Genomic DNA, 21,795 nt, shown 5'->3' with positions numbered 1-21,795 from the left:
ATTAAAATTATGTAATAGTGCAGGAATGAGGTTAAGAACATAGCAAAAGAAACGTTTTGTGCAAAAACGGTTGTTTACTGATATAAAAAAAGCCTTAATCCCAACATGAACAACTTTTCTGATGCAACTCTGAGTGTGCTCTTGTGACTAAAGAAGATATATACTGATGTTTTCTGCGGTATCGCCCAGCCCTAATAAACAAAAATCTTCTTCCAGAAGGTATTTTCATAATAAAATGAGGCCCTCTCTGTAAAAAAGGTGGACACCACGGGTTTAGCGAATACTGACTCCCTTAACTCTTAGTCACCAGGACAAATTTCACCTAAACTTGCTACTTCTTAGCTTCCCGATAGAGTCAGGCACGACTGGATTGATTTACGGTACGTCTAGGTCTCTATGACAACGCCACACCTGCTGACAAAGTTTGGTAGTGAGAAGACAGATCAGTGTATTTCTGTGCTGAAAACAATTTCTGTGATTAATTTTGTAGTGATGGTGAACACCGGAGCCTAACCGTCTGACAGAAATAGGACAGAAGAGCAGAAGAAAGATAAACAGGAGAGAGATAGAGCATGAGCTACAAGCTAACACAGGGGCTAAGCTCTTTGTGATAATGTTAATTCCAACCCACAGTCAGCAGTTATTCTGCAGTGGTCTGTTCAAACTTAAGAGTCTATCAATAAAATGAAGAGTCAGGTTGTGTTAGCTCTGCTTGGTAGATGACTGGCTGGACACAGCTAACCAGGATTCACTGACGTTACACATTACGGACATGTTGGGATGTTGGAGCACTGGGCTGCCGATAGCACTACAAATAGCCGGCTACTACAATGTTTGCTTGATGTCATCTTTTAAACCTTAGCACTACATAACTGGACTGCTAAATACCTTACCTTGGTGCGTTGTGTCCAGTAAAAAGTTGTCTTGGAAAAAAAAAAAAAATGTTTTCATCTGATCTCCTTTTAATTCCAAAACAAACACATACCTCGCTAAAAGTAATTTACAACAGTGTGTGTGAGACTCCAGTACAGAAGGTGGTGAGGCAGTTTATTTAAAACAGATTCTGCTCATAGCATCTTTAACATTAAAAACAGGATAAAAGATTATATAATCTGTAAATGAATGACCTGTAGTTCAAAGCAGAGTCATTGTTTGATGTACTTTCTGCGCTCTTATTTGTTTTCATGCTGCTGTCTTAACCAGGACTCTGAGTGAAATGAAGATAAAAAAATGAAGTTGACATTAAATAGTGCTGAGCAGGATGCCTCTGTGGTCAGACTGTTGATACCTCTTCTTTAGAATAAGTGCGGTTAGATCTAGTGAACACATGATAGGGTTTGACACGAACCATGTCTGGGGACCTGAGCCATGAGCAGCAGCAGGGTTTGTGTTTGCTAAGCAAACAGAGATCATTACTTTCTGATCATTAACCATCTGTGCTCTTGCGCTGTGTACTAACCGGGTCTACCACGGCCAATGTGTCACACCAGGTTTTAACCACTGGTTGATTGAGAACAGTTGAAGACTACAGACGTCTGTTCAATGACAGATCCTCAGAAACAGTGGTTGAACCGTGTCAACCCACTCAGCGCGGTAACAGACACCAATGAGTCACATGTCCAAGCCAGGAAAAGACATGTTCACTGTGACATCATTCATAGGCAGTCATCACATGACATGGAAAGCAGCAACACATCAAGGACTGAGCTGTGTCTGTGTGTTTGCCACCTCCGCCCCTTTGTGTTCAGTGGTATCGCACATGTTTCTGTGTGTGTGTGTGTGTGTGTGTGTGTGTGTGTGTGTGTGTGTGTGTGTGTGTGTGTGTGTGTGTGTGTGTGTGTGTGTGTGTGTGTGTGTGTGACAATGTCTCTGTCTTTTCAGTTCTCCCCTTCAAACCTGGAGCAAGCTTCACTGCACATTTTCTCTCATCTGCGATGCAACGTGTTGATTTGCAAACAGAACAAATCGTCCTTATCTCATAGCACCACACATGAGCAGCATGTCGGGGTGTGGGGAAGGGATCAAGTTTCCTTTTCAGCCGCTCTCAGTCCGAGCAGCAGTTGACCGGGTCCACTTAGACCAAGCATACTTACTGCGTGAAGTGGAGACGGCACTTAACACTCATGTCAAACAAGGGAGCTCCTCCAGGCCTGCTTTATAGCTTTATAGACGGAGCTTTAAAGGGTTGCATCGTTTATAATTTATCACAATCTGAGAGACATGACGGAGTTAAGTGAAACACTGCAACCTGATTTAGCTGGAGTTCAGAGTTCTCTGGTTCCATATTAAAACTAAAAAAGTAGAAGGAAGTGAGTCTGAAAGAGACCAATCTCACTCACTTGCTCACCCTGGTTTTGTTTTTCATATCTCAGAAAAAGGAACTATTCAGGAAACAAACTGGAGCAATACGTGATTGGAGTCTCACCAAAATAATGTTGTGAGTTTTAACCTCAACACCGCAACCTCTGTACTACTTCTGAGAAACTTGTTTTAGTCAGAGAGACTTCAGTCCTTCATTAATTTTTATGATAGATTTTGAAAATGTTCTTAATACAAAAGCTTACGTCCGAATTCACATGATTGATATTGAACATAATGTTACAGCCCCTTTAAGAGCCTGACAACCAGATGTTGGGCTGGATATTTCACGTAAAAGGTTGTAAAAATGTCATCATAATGAAAACTGATCCTTCAATTAAAAAAAAAAACCTTAACAAGACCTATTAAATATTAATTCTATGTCATTGCAAAAGCGACTAAAATACAACTTCTAATATTAGTTATGAGGGGCAACTGTATTGCTTATTAGGCAGAAAGAGACAATAAAGGATAAATAACAGAAAGTAAGAATAATATTAATCCAGGTGTCTAGAGCTTTGTAAAGCAAAAAAAAGAAATGGCACTCAGAGCAAGCAGATCCTGCTTTTTTTTTAAGTAAATTGAAAATACACAGAGCTGTTTTTAACTTAAAACTAAAAATGCATGTTTTTTCTTTTTTTTTCTTTTGTACTCCAGTTTACATGAGCTTCAACTTTTCTCCTGGGTCAAATGGATTTAGGTTAGTTAAGTTTGCTTTTTGAACACCAGATGAAGTAAAAAGGTGAATGATGGTGATATCTACAGGCTATATTAGGGGCCACATTTTCTCATTGTTTATCACATGTGAGTCAGTTTTAACATTTATTCAAGGGATCTGATATCTCATCTTTTCAAACAGAGTCTATGTAATCCATAAAAGACTAAAATGAATGACTTTAGTTTGAAAAAAAGTCAATTTTTGAACAAAAAAATCATGATTTAAAATAATTAAACAAAAATCTTGATACTGCCATACAACAACTTTTTCTTCTACCCCCATCATCTTGGCGTAATCAAGGTCATGAAGCACAAGAGCAGCAGAGGAGATCAGCATCAGGTTATGTGTCTTTGCCTCAGACAGCCGACTCCTCACGTCCGTGATATTGTTATGGAGGCTCAAATCTTGTTCTGCTGCTATATTAGATACTGGAACGACCACTGCTACTTCAGTAAGTATTTTAACGTCCTCAAGTAAAGAAATGAGTAGTCAGCACGACTTTTTATAAGACAGGTTTCTCAATCCTGCTGGGAAGTTAAGCTGGTTCTGGGAAATCCTGGGACATGCCGTCCCTTAGAGTCGTAATGGTCACAGATGCATCCCAATGCATCAGTTCCAACCTTCAGATTATGCCATCATAGCTCCAAATAAATAAATAAAAAAATCAGTTTACTGTGTCGACCCTGGTGTCAACGTAAAGACACATCCTCTCTATAAAGATCTGGTAAACGCACCCTTGTGTTTTAAAGAGGATCACCAATTTGTGATGTCACAAATTGAGAAAGTGTTTTCACTCTCTCTAAAATCTCAAGAGATTTCTGAAGCGGTCCAGAATAGCCTGTGGTCTTTTCCTGGGATTACTGTGACTCATTTACCTCACATTTTGAAACTTTGCCAACATTAAGACATGACAATCAATATTGAAGCGTCATATCCATTTTTTTTAATATGAAAAAAGAGTAAATTATACAGAGAATAATACTGAGACACACTTATATGTCTTACTCACTGGGAATATTTGCATTGCAGAAAGGTTTCTGTTTCTTCAGCATGCTGTAGGCCCCCTCGTCTATCACCTACTCCCCCACAGTGAGAGCAGCTGATAAATATGACCACACAGAAAAGGTCCATCTTCTTGTTTGTGTATTTGTTCTATTACCTGTCCAGAACTCCTCACAGTCTTTACAATGAGTCACAAAACTGAGCAGACACCTTTTTGAATGCATCCAGCTTCTTTTGACTGTGCTGGCTCTGTATCATCATCAAACATAATCATCAAACATGCAGAAAGCAGAATAACCCTGAGTCAGGACAGTGTCCTATAGCATGTTGACGTGGGCGATTCTCACACCTCTTTGAATGTGTGATACCAGAGAACAGAGAACAGAGCCCCAGACCATATTTCACAACAACATCCTTCCTGTTTTCTTTCTGACACTTTTGAATCTGCTTATTTGGACTTCTTTAAACTACAGTAATTACAATGATTCACTTTCACAGTCATGCCGTGATGACCCGTGGATGTCCACAGCTGAATGAGTCATTATGAGATTAGCATAATAATTAGGTCCGTTGTTTTCCTGATGCAGAAAAAGAAGCTGTTGTGGTTTCCTAATGCTGCTAATAGATGGTTTCTGAAACTCCTGGGAGCTAAAAGAGGAACTGACCTTTAGAGAACTGCCTCATCACTTCTTCTTCTTCACATCCAGCAAGTTAACTTGCAAATCCCCTCAGAGATCCTGAGAAAACACAAAAACAAGTGGCACTGTTAGTTGACCTTGATTGTCTATGCATTCACACCACCTCAGGGTGTGTGCTGCAAACATCAAAGAGCAGATTTAAGCATTGTTTGTTGCGATGAGATGAAGGATTGACAGCAGACATGAGCTGAGAACAGGATTAAAAAGTAAGAATGATGATTGGAAAACGTCCACATCCTCAAACAATTGTAAAGAGTTTATTTAGTACAATTAATCGCAAATAAATTTTAGCTTTATTTCTCATGGACATCTTAAATTAAGAATGTTTTTGCCCACTTTTAACCAGATCAACTTAGAGGCTATGGTACCATGATGTCAAATCAACTAGTTAAGAAAAATAACCATAAAGCATTTTGATTGAAAGCATAAATGACTGAAATAGCAAAGCAGTGCAAGAATTAATGTGGAAAAGTTTGCTGATGTGCTGTTGAGGGACTACAACACATCTTAAAAAGAGAGATGTCTGTGCTAAAAAGCAGCTGTTAGTTTTTTCTGTACAGCCCATAAGCCCCTTTCCCGCCAAACATCATCCCGTAGGTTGTGGTCACTGGTTGAGTACTGCTGCCGGTCGAAAGCGCACGAAAGCACATCACTGAATGTCCAAACCAAGACTTTTAAACCTTGTATTTTCCAATTCTGACATTTGCAATAAACAGATGTCACAAAAGTTTTTCGGTGTAGTCTTATAACTAGGTGCTAAGGTGCTAAACCAAAAAGTGTTAGGGAGTTAACCTGCCAACAGATAAAATATGGGTTGACTTTAAGCAGTGAGGTCAATGCCTCATCAACATTTAAGGCAGATTAGCATATTTGTCAAACATTACTCACAAAACACAAAATGGGATCATGTGATGTAACTACACCGCCTCTGCTGATGTTCAATTGGATGACTAGTTGGAGGCTTATAATGATCCATTTCTCATTTAGACTAAAACTAGGCATGCATTAGTCCAGGAAAGACCCAAAACCACCAAGGGCCAGCAGCGAAAGATTTACAGACCACCCGTATTTTCACTGGCATGGGCTCCAAAACCTGAAGAAAAATTTTCTTCTGTTGTTTTAGTAGTGCTTTACAAAACCTTTTCATTTGAATATCTTCAATACTTGCCAAAAGATATTTTTAAGTACTTACATCCATAATAAGAACATTTCAGCGGAACAGTTCACTTTAGTACCAGTTCTCATTGTGTCGTGAAACGGCGCTACCTCCGCTGCAGAGCCACAGCTGGCTACGAGGCGCTCGCCACTTAGTGTATCAGTCCGTGCGTGGCGTGCCAGTAATAAACGAACGCAGGTAGTCTGCCAGGACGAAGAGACACGATGAGAACTAGAGTCTTATTTAGAGGTGTTTTTGTGTGAGAGTAACACGCTGAAAATTCTCTAAATAAAGTGTGAATGCAGACCAATATCAAAATTTTTTTGGTGGGAGTCTGTTGATTTGTGTTTTTGGTCAAGTAAAATATGGCCCAGTCTGAGTGCAGAGGAAACCGGCAGAGGAGCAGGGAGGGGGTGTTTGATGCAAGCACCCTGGGCTGCTGCTGCACAAAAACACTGCTGTAGGGGTAATTTCTGCCTTAAACCTTGTGATAGGACCCAACTTGCTCCATCCCGGAGTATCACTTTAAGTGTGAGAGGTGTCTAGTGTTCTACACTCAACTATGACAATTTTGAGCGCGCCAGCTGAGAAATCAAAGTGCACAATATTTTTCCATACCTTAAGTGTGAATGCACTTGTGCCCTAAAAACAGTAAGTTCAGGGGACGTGACTGAAGACACAACCAGTTACTCAGGTCAGAGAAATAGACTTTATAAACAAAGGACATAGTATCTTTGAGGTCCCCTATCTATTTCTGATTCTGTGTTCTGGAGCAAATCATCATTGGGAGCCATATTGGAAATGCTGACTTAATGTTGAGGTTAAGTTTAAGGTTAAAGTTCCCTGTCCGTCAAAGTGTAGAGCCTCAGAAATTAGCTTTCATCTTGTTACATCAGCTCTCTGCTGAGCAAAATGTGCAGACTAACCACCTCTCATGACATAATATGCACACATGGTTGTAGTAAACACAGAAAATCTCAGAAGAGAGTGGAAAAGATCTGCTCCGATTTGTTCGTCCTACATCAAAAATGTGTCACTGCAATTTACAAACATAAATCCTAAACTGTAACTGTAAGCTGTGCATGACAAGAGCTGGCAACTCACTGTGACAGTTTTTTGGATTTGACTTCTAAAAAATGCAGTCTCTCATTAAATCAGACTGTAACTAAAAGTGCCGACATTACCCAAACAAAAGGAGGTGGTGTTATGAAAGCAAATTTCTGACAAGCGGCGTTTTCCTAATGAAGCCTGCGCATCTGAACAAAGTGATCTGTTGTACAAGTTGCATGCTGTAAATGAAAGCCCATAAAGGACTCAGTGTGCAGGAGCTGCACAGTACTCGGGCCTTGGGCCAGCTGGCAGAGCGCCCTGAGCGTAAAGAGGAGTGCTCTGTTTTAACAAGACCTTTTTAGGACAAACAAAGCCTTTGATAGCAGCGCTGAAATGACATTAACTTTATACAGATCATTTAAAAAAAGTAAACCAGGGTCTGCTGGGGTCTGTCTGCTGTGTGAGGGGGGTACAACAGTGATCAAGACTGAGCTGCGAGTCTTTGTGCCAGCAGGAGCTGCGTAGGTAGGAGCGAGTGTGAGTTTTACGAGTGCGTATTTGTGTGCTTCCAAAGAGTACGAGCAACAATCCCTGCTGCCTCCTCATTCTTCATTTCCAACCACAGTGTCTCCTGAAGACAGTCTACAGAGCCTTGGCTCTTTACATATCCCCTTACCCATATTTGGCTTATAGCGCTCATGTGCCTCAAACAAATCAATAGTTCCATTTCAGATCAGTTAGAAGGCAGTAACCTGAGTTCACCGTGAATGTACGCTGCGTGAAAGCACACTGGCTTCACCCTCACCGTTCCTGACACGGTTTAAAATATTGCAACACTCTCCAAGAGCATGCATGTCCAAACCTGCACGGTATGCAAGCTGCTATGCTATGTTTCAAACAATTTGGCCTACATAGCTCATCTATAAAGTGTGCAGATGCAGACAAAAATAGGTACAGCAACCCTGTGAGGCCACTGGTGCAACAAGTGTCTGCATACATGTGTGGACATTACACAGTGTCCACACAAACAACTAACTGCTGAGCGTTTTGTAACAGAAAAACTTGTGTAAGCTCGGCCAGCTTGGCTGTTAAAGTTGTGAAAACAAAGTAGTGTGTACTCTCACTTACTGTCACAAAGTGACAGCAGTGCCAGACAGAACACCAGCAAAGACAGTCCATCCTCTCCTGGATCTCTTATGAAAAACAGAGCACAATGAGCCGTTTCTGAGCCACAGCAGATAAATCATCCATGGGACATGCTCGATGCACAGGGGAGAGGTTTGTAGCAGAGTGGGAGCAAAGCCTTTTAAGGTTAATGAGTTTGAAAGCATTTCCGGTGAGTTCAAATATTTTGGGATCTTGTATCACGCTCTGTCAACGATGGCTGGAATGTAAGTGAGGAAAAAATATCAGCCTGGCAAGAAGCTATTGAGGAAAAATGCTCTGTGTTTATGTGGGCATGGTGAAACTACAGCATCAGATAAGATAAGGCATGAAAGGGAGTGATAACAGGATTTGATTGCAACTTCAAAATGGAATGCGGTGTGATTTTAATGAGGGGTAATAATGGGGAAAGTAAAATCTTAGAGCAGAGGAGCTCTCTGAAACCACACGTGGAACTTCTATCAAAAGAACAATCAATCTATAAACCACTTCACAGGTTTCAGGAGAGCTGCCGGGAAGGAAGGGCTGCTCCATCTTTGGGAAAATCAACAGTGTACAAATATAAAACCAGGTTTAAAAGAGACAAATTCCTCCTCTGTAAAACACAAGACTCTTTTGTGATTCTGATGATGCTTATGGTCCCAGATTGTTGTTTTCTCATTTGTGCTGGGTTGTAGTTCCCCTGACACTGTCCGTTGACTTGGTGACAGGTGCCCCCGGGGTGCAAACAACAACAGAGCAGCTCGCCCATGCAAAAGCAGCTGTTAATGCGGTCGCATAGAAAACAACACAAGCCCACCATCTATATGTACTTCACTTTTTTTGTAACACTCAAGGATCATTGCCTCATGCAGAAGTTCAATGAGAGGTGAATGCTAGCTAAACAAGCTGTGGAATAATTCATGAAACCACTCTGTTTGCATGTGTTTCATGGTTATTACTGCCACTCATGGTGATTTTTCATTCTGGTCAGTATGAAAACACAAACAGTTGTAAGAATCACTGCAATGGTGATTTTTGACCACACCTTATGTCAGCAACCAGCAGCAAAATACAGTTCACTCACCTTATCCTCAATCAACACAGACGTAGTAAGCAAAGGAATGTAAACAATGCTGAGTAACACTAACCTACATTCCTACCCTATTCATACTGTTGAGTAATAATGTAAAAATTCACTCTATAGAGCCTGGATTTCTGAATACATTATGGTCTGATCTTTACCTAAGTCACAACAACAAACAAAGTCTGCTTGAATTAATACCACACCAATAATTATGTGTCTCCATGTTTTCATTGTAGGTTTTCTGTGTTTCTTCAAAAACTTAATGTTGGTTTCACCTGTGCATAGAATATTTTGCCAGTAGTGCTGTGGAACATCCAGGTACTCTTTCACAAACTTCAAACGTGCAGTAATGATTTTTTTTGGACAGAGGTGGCTTTCTATGGTGGCCAGTAGGTGTCATCTGATGTGCAAAAGCAACAACACAAATGCAACAGCCACAACATTAGGGATGGGTACCTAAATAGGTACTTTTTTAGGTACCGACTGGAATTTGTCAAAGTATCGGGTACCGATTCACAAAAAATCAAAAGGTACCATGTTTAGGTACCTAAACACACCCTTGTGACTATGAGGGAGTGGAAGAGTAGGTGATTTTCCATGCTGGACATGAACACAGCATTACAAGGTTATATATTAAAGTATAAATATTTCAAATGGAAAAACAAAAAATATATATAATTAAACAAATTGATATTTTTTACCGAATAAGCACAAAAAAGTACAGAAAACTGGTATCATTGAGTACCGGTACCGATTGCCAGGTACAGGGCATCTGTACCGTATCGTTTCATATGTGAAAGGTACCCATCCCTACACAATAATGAATGCAAAAGCCACAACATGAATGCAAAAGCCACAACCCAAATGCTAACACCACAACACCATAGAAGTGCAGCCACATCAGAAGTTAAGAGGGCAGTTTGTCCAACGGACAGAAAAGTTGTGAAAGTAAGCAAATGATTATTTTCTTTTGTACCCAGCCATGATAAATATAGCTTTGATGCTTAAGTTACTGATGTATAAAGCTAAATGTAAGATGATGTATTTTTCTGGTACATAAACTATTTTACTTTTGCATAGGGATGGGTAGCTTTCACATTTGAAACTATATGGTACCGATGCTCGGTACCTGGCAATCAGTATTGGTACTCAACGGTACTCAACGGTACCAATTTTCTGTACTTTTTTTGTGCTTATGTGGTAAAAAATATCAATTTGTTTGATAATAAAATGTAAAAAAAATCAACTTAACATTCTTATTCTTCAGTATATAACCTTAAAATGCTGTGTTCATGTCCACCATGGAAAATTGTCTTCTCATCCATGCCCTCACAGTCACTAAAAGATGCATTTAGGTACCTAAACATGGTACCTTTTGATTTTAGATGAATCGGTACTTGGTACCTATAAAAGTACCTGATTCGGTACCCATCCCTACTTTTGCAACTTTTCTGAGTCCGTCAGGATAACTAACCTTTTAACCCCTGTTATGGCTGTACTTCTGTTTTGCTTGTGTTTGCATTCATGTTGCGACTTTTGCAAATCATCTAACACCCACCGGCCACCGTAGCTTTCACTGTAACTGTGGCAGCTTCAACCAACACCTCCAATCTCTGACTCCAGGTTGGCTGACTCCTGAGTCCACATAGTTTTGAGAGAAGTTGTTAGCAGAGGGTTCGCATACTTATTCCACCTTGCTGTGTGAATAAACATGGTGTGCTCAATAAAAAACGTGAAATCACCAAACTATGTCTGCCTATTATTGTGACTTGTCTGAAGATCAAAACACATTTTATGACCGATTTCAGCAGAAATACAGGAAAATACGAGGGTTTACATATTTTTCCTTCATATGGAGTATTCTTTTACATATTTTTCACCAGAGAAGTTGAAGAGGTGAAAGCTACACTTGCAACAGTATCACTGTATGTTGTGCCTGCAGCAATTTTTCACACGGGTAATGTTTATTTTTGCCCTTTCTGAAGTGAATACATGTGAAAAGTTCAGCAGAACTGAAACCTTTCTTGTCTCAGCAGTTAGTCAACTGTAGCCCACTGATTTCATTACTAGTTAAAGACACAATTATACCAGTATGTGTGAAACCTCCCTCCCACTCACTCTAGAGTTACCAAATACAATAAATTCAACGACAAATGAATTAAGTCAGCACTGCATTTAACTCAGAGGGATTAGAGGAGGAAATTTGAGATGATTATTGGTATTTGTCAGAGCGGGTAGAGCAACAAAGGGCTTGTCGAGGCATGCTTTGAGCGGCTCATTCACCTTACATGAACACCGACGTCGTAAGCTACTTTTTAAAAATGAATTTAACTAGATTTCACTTTTTTTTTTATCAAGAATTCGTTTATTGAAGCTTAGAAGAATGAATGCTGCTTGTATCATAAGTATTTAATTTCCGCTTTCCTGTTGAATGGTCGATAATAGCCGTTGGTACTAACATTTTGGAGTTAACGTTAACTTTTAGCACTTCTATCGCTTCTACGGTAATTAAAATGTATTAAAAGATAAATAAAACTCACCTGAGGAAGAAATAACTGCGTTTTTATATGTGAGGAGAGGTTTTTTATCCGATATGAAACATTACTGTCCGCTACTGTCCACCAGTGAGCTGCCACTACTTCCCTTTTCTTCCTTCCCAACATCATGCAGCTCCACGGAGGAGCAGGGGGCGGGGCTAGCGGAGCGAGTCATCCCACGAGCCAACATGAAGCCCCGCCCACCAGCGGCCCGGCCCGGCCTCCCAGCCTGACCGCGTGGGAGAAACACAGAAACTACGGGAGCCGCTATGGTACTAAAAACATCAACAACCGCTAGAAAGTGTGATTTTTTTCAACAATTTTATTCACAGGACACAGTAACAACAACCATTAAAATGAACGACAGCAAAATAAAAAACATTTTTAACAACAAATGCAGAGAACAAAAAACCGACCTAAAAAGTACACACTAATTCATTTTACTTAAAAATATAATATATTCTCTCAATTATTTTACATGTCTTACAAACTACACCTTGGCTGTTAATTAAGTCAGCCAAACCACAAAAAATGTAATGTAATTCATTTGATTCTGCGGCTCAGGGGTTTTCCAGGTAAAGATGAGATCCAGCAGCAGTCTGAAACTTTACCCTCTTTGTGCTATCATCAGATACCATCAGCAGACTGAATTCTTGTCTGATGAAAGCTACAACAAACTGCACACTGTTTCTAGATTACACGTTGGTCTTTACAGTCTGGGAGAGTTGGCCTGTTCCAAAGATAAAATGATCCAGTGTTATATAACCTTCATAGTAACATTCTGTTCTTGTTAGGAAAAGCAGAAAAGGCATTTCCATCTCTAGTGGCTCTCAGTGGAGCATACAAGCACACAGGAGCAAGTGAAGATAAGACAAAGGGATATTAATACTGACAACAAAATCAATGAAAAAAAAAATCCTGCAATTTCAATCTGCATTGTTTTAGTTTCATTGTTGGGATAATGTGTTTCAGTGCATCATAAGGATCGATGGAAGCAGGGTTGGAGGGTCGCAGCCAGGAATCAAGGTGCAGTGGTCAGCTCACAGTTTGGAGCGCAGAGGCTTCAGGTACTTGTGGAAGGACTCATGGACCTGGGGAAGAAAGAAAAAGTATGGGGCATTAGCAAGGGTAAAATCTCCAACCTTTGCTTTTTATGAATTAAAAAAATAAAAACCAGTGTTTGAAGTCCCAAAGTTTCCTCCTTTTAAAGTAAACTTTGTTGTTTTAGAATTTTGAATAACAAGACTTAACATAATAAATGTCTCCCAGCTCTTAAATTCCTTCCTTACAGATAGATCAACATCTCTAAAATCTTTCCCATGTAACTCTGACCTCTGTGGCGTTCAGCGGGGAACTGCGAGCCCACTCAAACATGTTCTCGTAGACGTTCCCGTCGTATCGTCCCAGGACTGAATTTAGCTTCTTGTCGTTGTGGTCAAAGGCATCGCCCAGAGCCACTGCGTCGGGCCTCAGCTGAGCCAGCAGCTCCTTGATACGAACTGAGGTCTGAAGAACCTGGGGCACGCTGAGCAGTCCAGCCTGAAACAGTTCACACAGAAAAACCACTTCAACACAAATAAAACAGGTAGAAACACCTGATCAAAGACAAACAGCTGACTGAGGACTTAATTGCTGCTCCCCTGACCTGGAGGAAGTCTCCAGAGTTTTTGGTGATGCCCTGCAGAGCGTAAAGCAGGGCCAACGTGGACATCACTGAGTGCACACCTGTGTCACTGATATCACGCAGCTTGTCAGTGAAGAGCTTCACAACAACGTAGTGACAGTGGGCCTGGAGACACAAAACCAGAGGGACAGGTTCACAAACTTTGGACTGATTTGATGGCGTCTTAAAGCGTCCTCACACAGACCGGACTGAACTTACGTCTGAGGCTCTGACCAAGTCGATGGCGCTGTTGTTCCAGGCGTCCTCCTGGCTCCTCCTGTGCTGCAGCTCCTGCTGGATGCTCTTAGCTGCTAGCTCCACCAGGCTACAAACACACACATCAACTATGATCTTTTTTAACAAAAAAGAGAGCTAGACCTTTGTGAAACAAGAGAAATCAGTCAAGTCAGTCACTTGGCAGCTCGTAGTTTGTAGACCTCCACCAGGCTGGCCAGGTCGTTGATGTCAACCACGGTTGGTCTGGCAGTGACGGGCTGAGGCTGGACCTTGTCATTCAGGTAGGACACGATGCCGCTCAGCTGCTGGCCTGCCTCTGCCTGCCTGTAGCTCTTCATCAGGTGTCTACGGGGACAAAACGAAAGTAAAGAGGGTACAGCTAGGAGGATTTAAGGCTGACATGGTTGATGAAAAAAAGATTGATTTTGAATTTTGAAATTATGGAAAAAAAAATTCTGTTCGCATCAAAATGAATGGAAGCTGATTTTTGCCAGGAAAAAATAATCATCTGACACTTGCATGTCTGGTCCTGATGATAAATTTTGAACTGCATGTGGCTTTGTTCAAAACTCATGATGAAATAACTTTAAACTAAACATGCTGGATTTTTTTTCCTTTGCTTTTTCTCCTTTTTGTCCTTGCACAAGTCTTTTTAATTCTTTTTTTTTGTTGTTGTTGTGGGGTAAGTCCTCCTATCCCCTCCTTTTTTTAACCTGGCAGAAACAGGCTTCCATACATCTTCCTCTGATTCTTTTCCCTTTTTTTTGTTTTTTTTTTTAAAATCAAGTCTCTTATTTTTTCTACAAAAAGCAAAAATGTGCTTTCTCAAGTCTCTGTGTTTCCCTTTTTTTCTTTTTTCTTTTTTTAATTTGGGAAACATCTACCTTTTTTTTAAACCATTTTTTACCTGGCAGAAACAGGTTCCATGCATTTTCCCTTTATTTCCTTTCCCTTTTGGGTTTATTTCTTGTTTTTTTTTTTTTTTTCATTTTTAAGTCAAGACTCTTTTTATTCTTTTTTTTACCTGGCAGAAATGGGCTTTTATGCAGCACCCTTGTTTTCCCACTTTCATTTCCTTTCCTTTGTTTTTCTTTTTTTAATCCGACAGAAACGGACATACATGTCTGCCTATTTTCTTGTTTTGTTTTTCATTAAGGGAAGTTTACTATTATTTTATTATTTGTTTTAAGGGCATGTCTTTCTTATTTATTTATTTATTTATTTATTTATTTATTACCTGGTGGAAACAATATTTCGTTGAAATTTGCGTGTACCCCGAGCACATTTCCAACTGTCTTTATTATTGTTTTTTGTTCGCATCAGTCTCTTCTTTTCTTTCATCACTCAAAAAAATAATTGGAAAATGAAATAAACTAAAATGAAGTAAAATAAAATATTCATTTAACAGACAGGGTGTGTAAAGCAGACAGCCTAATCTGGTGAGACCCCCTTTCCTGGCTCTGGCCTGCTTGACTTCTTTGTAACATCTTGCTTCAGAGTCTTCTTCTCGCTCTGTTTTAGTTGATGGGGTTGTTAGACACCATGTAGTGTATGAAGTATCAGCACAACCTGCAGTAAACTGGTTAATTACCTGCAGTGAAGTACCCAGAGCTAACTGTTTAGCCTCTCTGAGGTGTCCTTGATTTAATATAACATAATTTCCTCACTCAGTGCTCAGCCTGCCTCAAAGCAAAGATACCTGATGTTTGGCTGAAATTAATGTTTTAGCTTCAAATAAAGCAAGGTAGGAACATTCCTCCCATGACCGTACATCACAAGTGTAACCCTGTGATCTCTGGTACGTGATGGTGTCAGAAAAAGGTGGAGACCTGAGAGGACTGAACTTCTTGTGATGACTCATCTCCTTTGTGGTCAGACATTCCTGTGTGAGGAGTTACCTCGCAGTCTGCAGCATCATCACTGTGTTTTCTCCCTCGTAGGTGCACGAAGGCGTAAAGCGGACGTAGATGTCCGGGAAGGCGCTGCTGCAGGAGTAGCCGTGCCCTCCACACGCCATGCGGCACACCTCGACGGCGGAGCTGACCGCCCACGTTGTGAAGGCCTTTAGACCTGCAGACAGGGCATGGAGCTGCGACGAGAGGAGACACAGATTAAATCAAGTTTTCATTTGTTAGAAGCTGAACTAAAAACATGACCACAGAGAGAAAACTCTGAGCAAAAGCCTGCTTTACTCTACTCAGGAATATGTATTTTTTATTTCCCTGTTGAAATAATGATCTCATTTCAAACCAATAATCCAGTCAGCTGAACGAGCTATCAATAAGTGTGTCCAGTCAACACCTCAGGCAGTTCATCAAAGTCCCCCTTTGTGATGTCTCCAGTGATGCGCAGGTATGTCTGCTTCATGTACTGGCCGACAAAATGGAAAGCATAGGCCATCGCCAGCAGGGGGAACAGCTTGTACTGCTGGGTCTGATAGTCCAGGATCTGGGGCTCTGGTTCTCTAAACGACAGACACACATATGGGGTTATGGGTTATGATTTATTTTGAACCCGACTTTCATTCCTTTTAACTTATATTTAAGGCTTGAGCAAACTGAATATCTAAATTCTCTGAGCATTCTGAGCAAAAGTGTCTTTCTATGAATTCCTCCATATTTGGAGTAAAGTTGGAATCATCCTGCAGCCTTAAAATGTCAGAAAGATAGCGGAGAGTTTGGTACCTCCTGCAGTGAGAATTCATGAAAAGGTCAATTCAAAAAGAGACAAACAAACAAATTAAGCTCCCACCAAATTTAGCTGATCTGTATAAATTTAGACTACTTTTGTGCTCATATTGATGTGTTTCCTAAATTAATTTCCACCACTGAAACCATCTTTATCCTCACTTTGTTACCTTGTAGGTTTTTTCAACAATTGAGATATTGAGATATAACCTATTTAAAATTCTTTTTGCATGGTTTTATTAACGAATAACTCTTATCTTTGTTTATATTTTTACAATAATGGATAAAATCTGCAATTTTAAATAGGTTTTTTTTTCTACTTTTGAGGGCACTTTGTGAACTCCCTATTAGTCTTTCAGAGCCTCCAGGGGGTCCAGAAGCCCACTTTAGGAACCAATGGTCCAGAGAATATGCCCAGAGGTCAAATGTGCAGAAATCAGAAAGCAGCGTTATTTTGAGAATTAGATGAGCTTAGTGCTCATCCATGTTCTGACTGACCCTGGTCGTGTTTCAGACTGGTGGCGTACAGCGCTGTAGCGAATGGCGATGGTGCAGGCCCTTGAGAGAGCCTGAGATGACCCGCCAACAATCCAGGAGCGCATGAACACCATGGTGCCATAAGTTAGCTTAGCACGTGGAGGCTTCACATAGGTTCCATCTGGCTCCACCTTGTGGATAAACAGAGGTATTACAACAAGAGTCCAGGATGAATGTGTTTGACTCAGCTACTTAAAGCTCCTGTAAGGAACTGTTTGTGTTGACTTAAAGCTCCTGTATAGAAAAAGCAGCTTCTTTACTGACAAACTTCTTTACTGAGTCTGTTGTGTACATGAAGAAGTAGGGTTGATTCTGTAATTTTAAAGTTCTATCTCAAAATTTTAATTTAGAATCTTGCATTCATCACAATTTGTTTCATTTCTGATTTTTGATATTAGAATTTTAGAATTTTGAATCTCATAACTTTTACACAGTATCTAATGATTTCAACTTTCTATTAACTAATTTAGACTTTTTCAGTAATTTTATGGAAGCAAGCCTCTTTGTTTTCTTTTTTGAGTTAAAATAGGCAGTTACAGTGACTAACAAAAAAAAGTGTAGAACATAAATATGAGAGAAATTATAAAATGAGATCCTGATCGAGTCTGGTTCTGTCCGAGGTTTCTGCCCATTAAAGGGAAGTTTTTCCTTGCCATTGTAACTTGCTAAATGCTGCAAAGTCCTGTACTCATGGTGGGTTAAGATGAGATAAGACTCCTTGTCTTGATGTTGGGTTTTTGTAAATAAAATTGAATCAACATGAATGGGACCTGTTACTGTTTCTGGAAAGTGTCCTGTGATAACGTTTGTTATGATTTGGCGCTATACAAATAAAGACTGATTGATTGATTGGTCATGATTTGGGCATAAATATTTCGGATCACTCACTCCTGTACATGAGTGTTGTTTGATTTAAAATCCCACCATACTCTCTTTTAGAGGTGAAAAATGTTTCACTTTGTGAATTATTTCTTCAAAACAGCTCTGTAGGTGTAAATCATCTCATATGATATCCATCCATCCACCTCTGTGAGGGTGTACATAAAAATGAAACACTGAACTTTAAAAGTCTTGTTATTGACGGTCTTGTTAGCTCTTAAAAAGTCATAAAAAACAGCACTGTGAATTTAAGAAATAACCCATGAAAAACTCTCTGGAGGTATAAAATCAATCAGACCTCAGAGTTCTAACAAATCAAATAATGACGCCTCACCTTGGCGAATTTCATCAGCATGTTCTCACGTGGGATTCTTATGTTCTCCAGTTTCAGGTAACCATTGTCCACTTCATTAAAACCAAACTTTGGGCCGATATCTCCAACCACAACACCTGAAAGAGAGACACACAGAAATGAGAGACAATGGTGGAAACATGAAGTTAACGAAAGCAAGACTTCAGGGGTGGTGCTCACCTGGCAGGGGAATATGTGTCTTCATGTCCCGGAGCAGTACAATGAAGGCATGCAGACCGTGGCAGTTTCCCTGAGTGTAAAGCTGAGCCAGAACGATGGCATGGTTAGAGGTTTTTCCAACTAGGAGAGAGAAAGAGTCAGAGGATTAACACCAGTGTGTGTGAGTGTTAAGTTTCAGATATCAGGTGACTTCCAGGCTACAAAATGACTCTTAAACTAGAACAAGCAGTCTGTGATTGGACCTCCAAACACAGCAGAGTCTCAACAGTTTCTGTGTACTCACGTCCTCCAGGCCACCATTTGATGGAGCTGATTGTGGGACTGTTGAGGACAAACTCCTGTGTGGCTGGGTCATATGTGGCGGTGGTCTCCAGACCCCTGAGGTGGGTGCCTTCAGAGAAACGTCAAATCAAAGCCCAACACACAAAGAAGAAGTACAGAACTACTCAACTAAAGCACAACAACTAAAAAATCCAGATGTTTTTGTGGTGAAACTAAGTCTATGTGATATTTGGAGAAATCACAAGCAAATTAGGTCAAACATACGAAGAGGTCCCTGATTTTCTCACAGACCTAAACAGGCCCTGATAGTTTGGACTCTGGATCATTTTACCGTGGCCCATCTCAGTCTGAGCGTAGGTGCCGATGATCTCAAGGTTCCAGGCCGGCGTGTAGAAGCGATCCATCTGCTCAGGAGTGGCCTGGTTGCGCAGTGTGGGCAGGAACATCGCCATGTGGAGATCCAGGGGCTCCGGCCTGTCCGGGTGCACACAGCTGGGACACGCAGCACAGGGGAAGAAGAAGAAAGGTGGTGATGCAGAAAGGGCAAAGATGGGGAAGTTTAAAGACACCTGTGGGATATTCTGAGACACTGGCCCCCTGCTGGGCAAAAACTAGCAAGTGCACAAAAGTAAAATTTTCGCATCAGTATTTTTTCATGGTGAGCTCATGGTCTCAGTGCATGTGATCCTCACAGAAAAAAAAACATCAACACAATTTAGACCAAAGGACCAAATTTAATATGTGTGTGCACAACTTGGACAACTTGTACCAAGAACATTAAACACAGCTGTTGACATAGAAGGAACACCCAGAGCTCCCTGTCTCAGACTTTGAAGCTTAAAGTTAACATTAATTCAACAACATGAAGATAAAGAGCAGTTTTACCAAACAACAGCTAGCTTACCAAGCTAGCCTGCGCCTTTCAGTCATAAACATCTGGTACTTTCTGAACGAGTTTCACTCTCTGGTACTGAGATTTTCAACATGCTCTGCAGATTTATATTTGGATGTTTTTACTTTGCACAGCACTGATAAACTGAGCTGGCATTCTCTAAACTCAAGATGCCATTTCTATTCTTTAAATCTCAAAACTTCAACTTTGTAATCTGCATTAATCATAAAGAGGTTTACACTGTCTTTTTCTACTGATGATCCCATTTGTGTGAAGTTTCAGACTCCTTTTGATTGGCATAATTTACTGAGAAATATTTTTTCTGTGCTCAAATGTATTTATAGTTACCTGTTAGTTTACTCAATTTAAAAAAATTTTTTAGTAATAACTGCCCATTTTTAGAAATCAAGTTTTTTCTTTTTTTCCAAGGTTGCACCTTCTCCTCTCCTCTGCTCTGTGTTTTCATTGTTGATTTTTGTGTTTGATTGGGTTGCCTGAATTTCTTCTCCTCCTTCCATACATCTTGTGTTATATTCTGCTGTTTGGTACTTCTCAAAAACTCCTTGAAACCTCCATAAAGTTTAGTACCAACATGCTTAATCTGCTGTTGCACCATGAATGTTAATTTGCATGATTTATATCTGACCTTTGGTTGTGAGTAAAATACTTTTAGTTCTGGATCTACTTCACCACATACTGCTTAAAGAGGTTGATCTCCTCAGGGTCTGTGATGCCGTACTCTCTGAGCTTCAGGATCATTCGTGAACTTTTCCTGATGGCCTCACTGTAGCGCTCGCTGCGAGACAGGAAGTTTGGATTCACTCCATCAAACTCTGGGTCATTGAAAGCCAGTGACTCTGCAGACGAGAGAATCGGAGTTAGTAAATAAATGTCTGATGAATGCTTCACTGAGCCTTTGTAAATTGTGAACTCCTGTACCGAAGCCCCAAATCCATCAAAGTGTACTGGACATAAAGGTACAGTATCTAAATATGTATTCCCATTTCTTCTCCATTAATTCCATCAACACCTTCTCAAGTAAAGTATGCATATGTGTTGACAAAGCTAACACCAAAAAAAAGTTGATAACAACTCAAAAGTTGAGAAGCAACGAGAGAACTGCTCAGCTAGCTGTTTTAAAGAGGGGGTGTTGTGCTTTTTAAGCTTTAATTTGTCCCTTTTGTGCCTCTGTAGTAGCTCTGGATGATTGATTGCAAAAAAAAAACAAAAAACAAAAAACAAAAAACAGATACCTCTCTAGTGTTTTAGGAAACTGCTGTTCGATGTGCCCATATTAGCTGCTGCCTCTTTAAGGCTACCTGCTCCGGACCCCCCTCATCTCTGATTGGCTATTTGTTTTAAGCTCAAAAAATAATCAAAACAATGCAAGACAATCTTGATTACCAAAGAAGCAACAAAGAAATCAGAGTAACTACAGGAGTCAGGTCGCAGGAGAAGATCAAGAGATTAACTCACCAATTTCCCGCCTCCTTTTTGTCTTTTCTGGGCCCCCATCCAAAATGTTGGTCAGTTTCTCGATGTCAAAAGTGGCACTTCTCCGCTCTTTCAAAATATCAGGATTCATGGCTTGGTGTGGGGCTTCTTGTAGAGGTTTGTTGTCTATGTTTAGCAGAACCTTCAGCAGCCTCAACCTGACCAGTACCACACACAGACTCTTCTAGGTGAAGCTTCATAAAGGTCAGAGAGGTGGAGTTAAACCAGTCATGTGAGCGGGGAGTTTCTTGGCCTGAAGAACATCAGGTCAATCAATAAGCTTTGTTACTGAATCCAGCTCCTTTTTTTGGCTCAAAGTACATCTCAACTTTATATCTGATAAGTTATATTGATCATATCCTCTCAATCATAATAACCTACCTCAAAGAACACACACACACACACACACACACACACACACACACACACACACACACACACACACACACACACACACACACACAAAGTGAAAGTTAAAGCCTTGAGCTCTCTATGAGATACAGATAAGGCCCTGTGAGTGCTATCCGGAATTGGTAGTGCTCTTCCTGGATAAAGTCTCAAAGAAGACTCTTGTGTATGGCGGCTTCGTAGTGCCAAAATTCGAGAGCACACAAATTCAACTATAATCTCAGGATTCTGACTTTAATCCCAGAGTTCTGAGAAAAAAGGCCAGAAATTTGGGTTTTTCTCAGACAAAATAGTAATTAAAAAATCATCTGTCGTATATGTGCTCTTGAATTTTGGCAGTACGATCCCGCCATACACATGAGTATTCTCAGAATTCTAAGATCGGCATAGACTGTATGATTAATGGACGTAGGCTCCCCGATGTCACCAGTTTCT

General features: G+C 40.4%; 2 protein-coding genes across 3 annotated transcripts in view; both read right to left on the bottom strand.

Moving 5' to 3' along the window:
• The window catches only part of LOC141808532 (inactive rhomboid protein 2-like), a 50,284-nt gene extending 38,408 nt beyond the window's left edge, over window positions 1-11,876 (bottom strand). Inside the window, exons 1-2 of the mRNA XM_074695179.1 lie at window positions 11,753-11,876; window positions 4,744-4,815 (exon numbers count right to left, since the gene is read on the bottom strand). The gene's annotated coding sequence lies outside the window, so the exon portion shown is untranslated. The remainder of the gene's footprint in view (window positions 1-4,743; window positions 4,816-11,752) is intronic.
• A 433-nt stretch (window positions 11,877-12,309) lies between these two features.
• Window positions 12,310-21,197, bottom strand: LOC141805751 (peroxisomal acyl-coenzyme A oxidase 1-like). Of its 2 annotated transcripts, none has more exons than XM_074690944.1 (14): window positions 20,935-21,197; window positions 20,156-20,315; window positions 18,898-19,058; window positions 18,568-18,675; window positions 18,285-18,404; window positions 18,087-18,202; window positions 16,835-17,004; window positions 15,951-16,113; window positions 15,548-15,738; window positions 13,827-13,994; window positions 13,632-13,737; window positions 13,395-13,538; window positions 13,082-13,288; window positions 12,310-12,840 (listed from the first exon to the last, which is right to left on the bottom strand). In XM_074690944.1, the coding sequence occupies exons 1-14, from the start codon at window positions 21,041-21,043 to the stop codon at window positions 12,790-12,792; spliced, it is 1,974 nt and encodes a 657-aa protein (XP_074547045.1). In that variant the 5' UTR covers window positions 21,044-21,197; the 3' UTR covers window positions 12,310-12,789. The 2 variants fall into 2 exon arrangements, with proteins under 2 accessions (XP_074547045.1, XP_074547052.1); XM_074690951.1 differs by lacking the exon at window positions 20,935-21,197 and adding an exon at window positions 20,712-20,735.
• Window positions 21,198-21,795: the final 598 nt, after the last annotated feature.

Source organism: Halichoeres trimaculatus, unplaced genomic scaffold (assembly GCF_033239565.1).
Source record: "Halichoeres trimaculatus isolate MK-OKI-2021-1 unplaced genomic scaffold, fHalTri1.1 fHalTri1_scaffold_2, whole genome shotgun sequence".
Taxonomy (NCBI): Eukaryota; Metazoa; Chordata; class Actinopteri; order Labriformes; family Labridae; genus Halichoeres; species Halichoeres trimaculatus.
Note: the sequence above shows the minus strand (reverse complement) of the source record. Positions and strands in the feature narration are given on the sequence as shown.

Bases quoted from the DNA above. Each gene is read 5' to 3' on its own strand.
- LOC141805751 (XM_074690944.1), bottom strand. From the start codon at position 21,043: ATGAATCCTGATATTTTGAAAGAGCGGAGAAGTGCCACTTTTGACATC. The intron at 16,114-16,834 runs GTCAGTCAGAAC...TCTGTCGTTTAG, and splicing joins CAGTCTGAAACACGACCAGG to AGAACCAGAGCCCCAGATCC. The intron at 13,289-13,394 runs GTCAGGGGAGCA...GAACTGTTTCAG, and splicing joins ACTCTGGAGACTTCCTCCAG to GCTGGACTGCTCAGCGTGCC.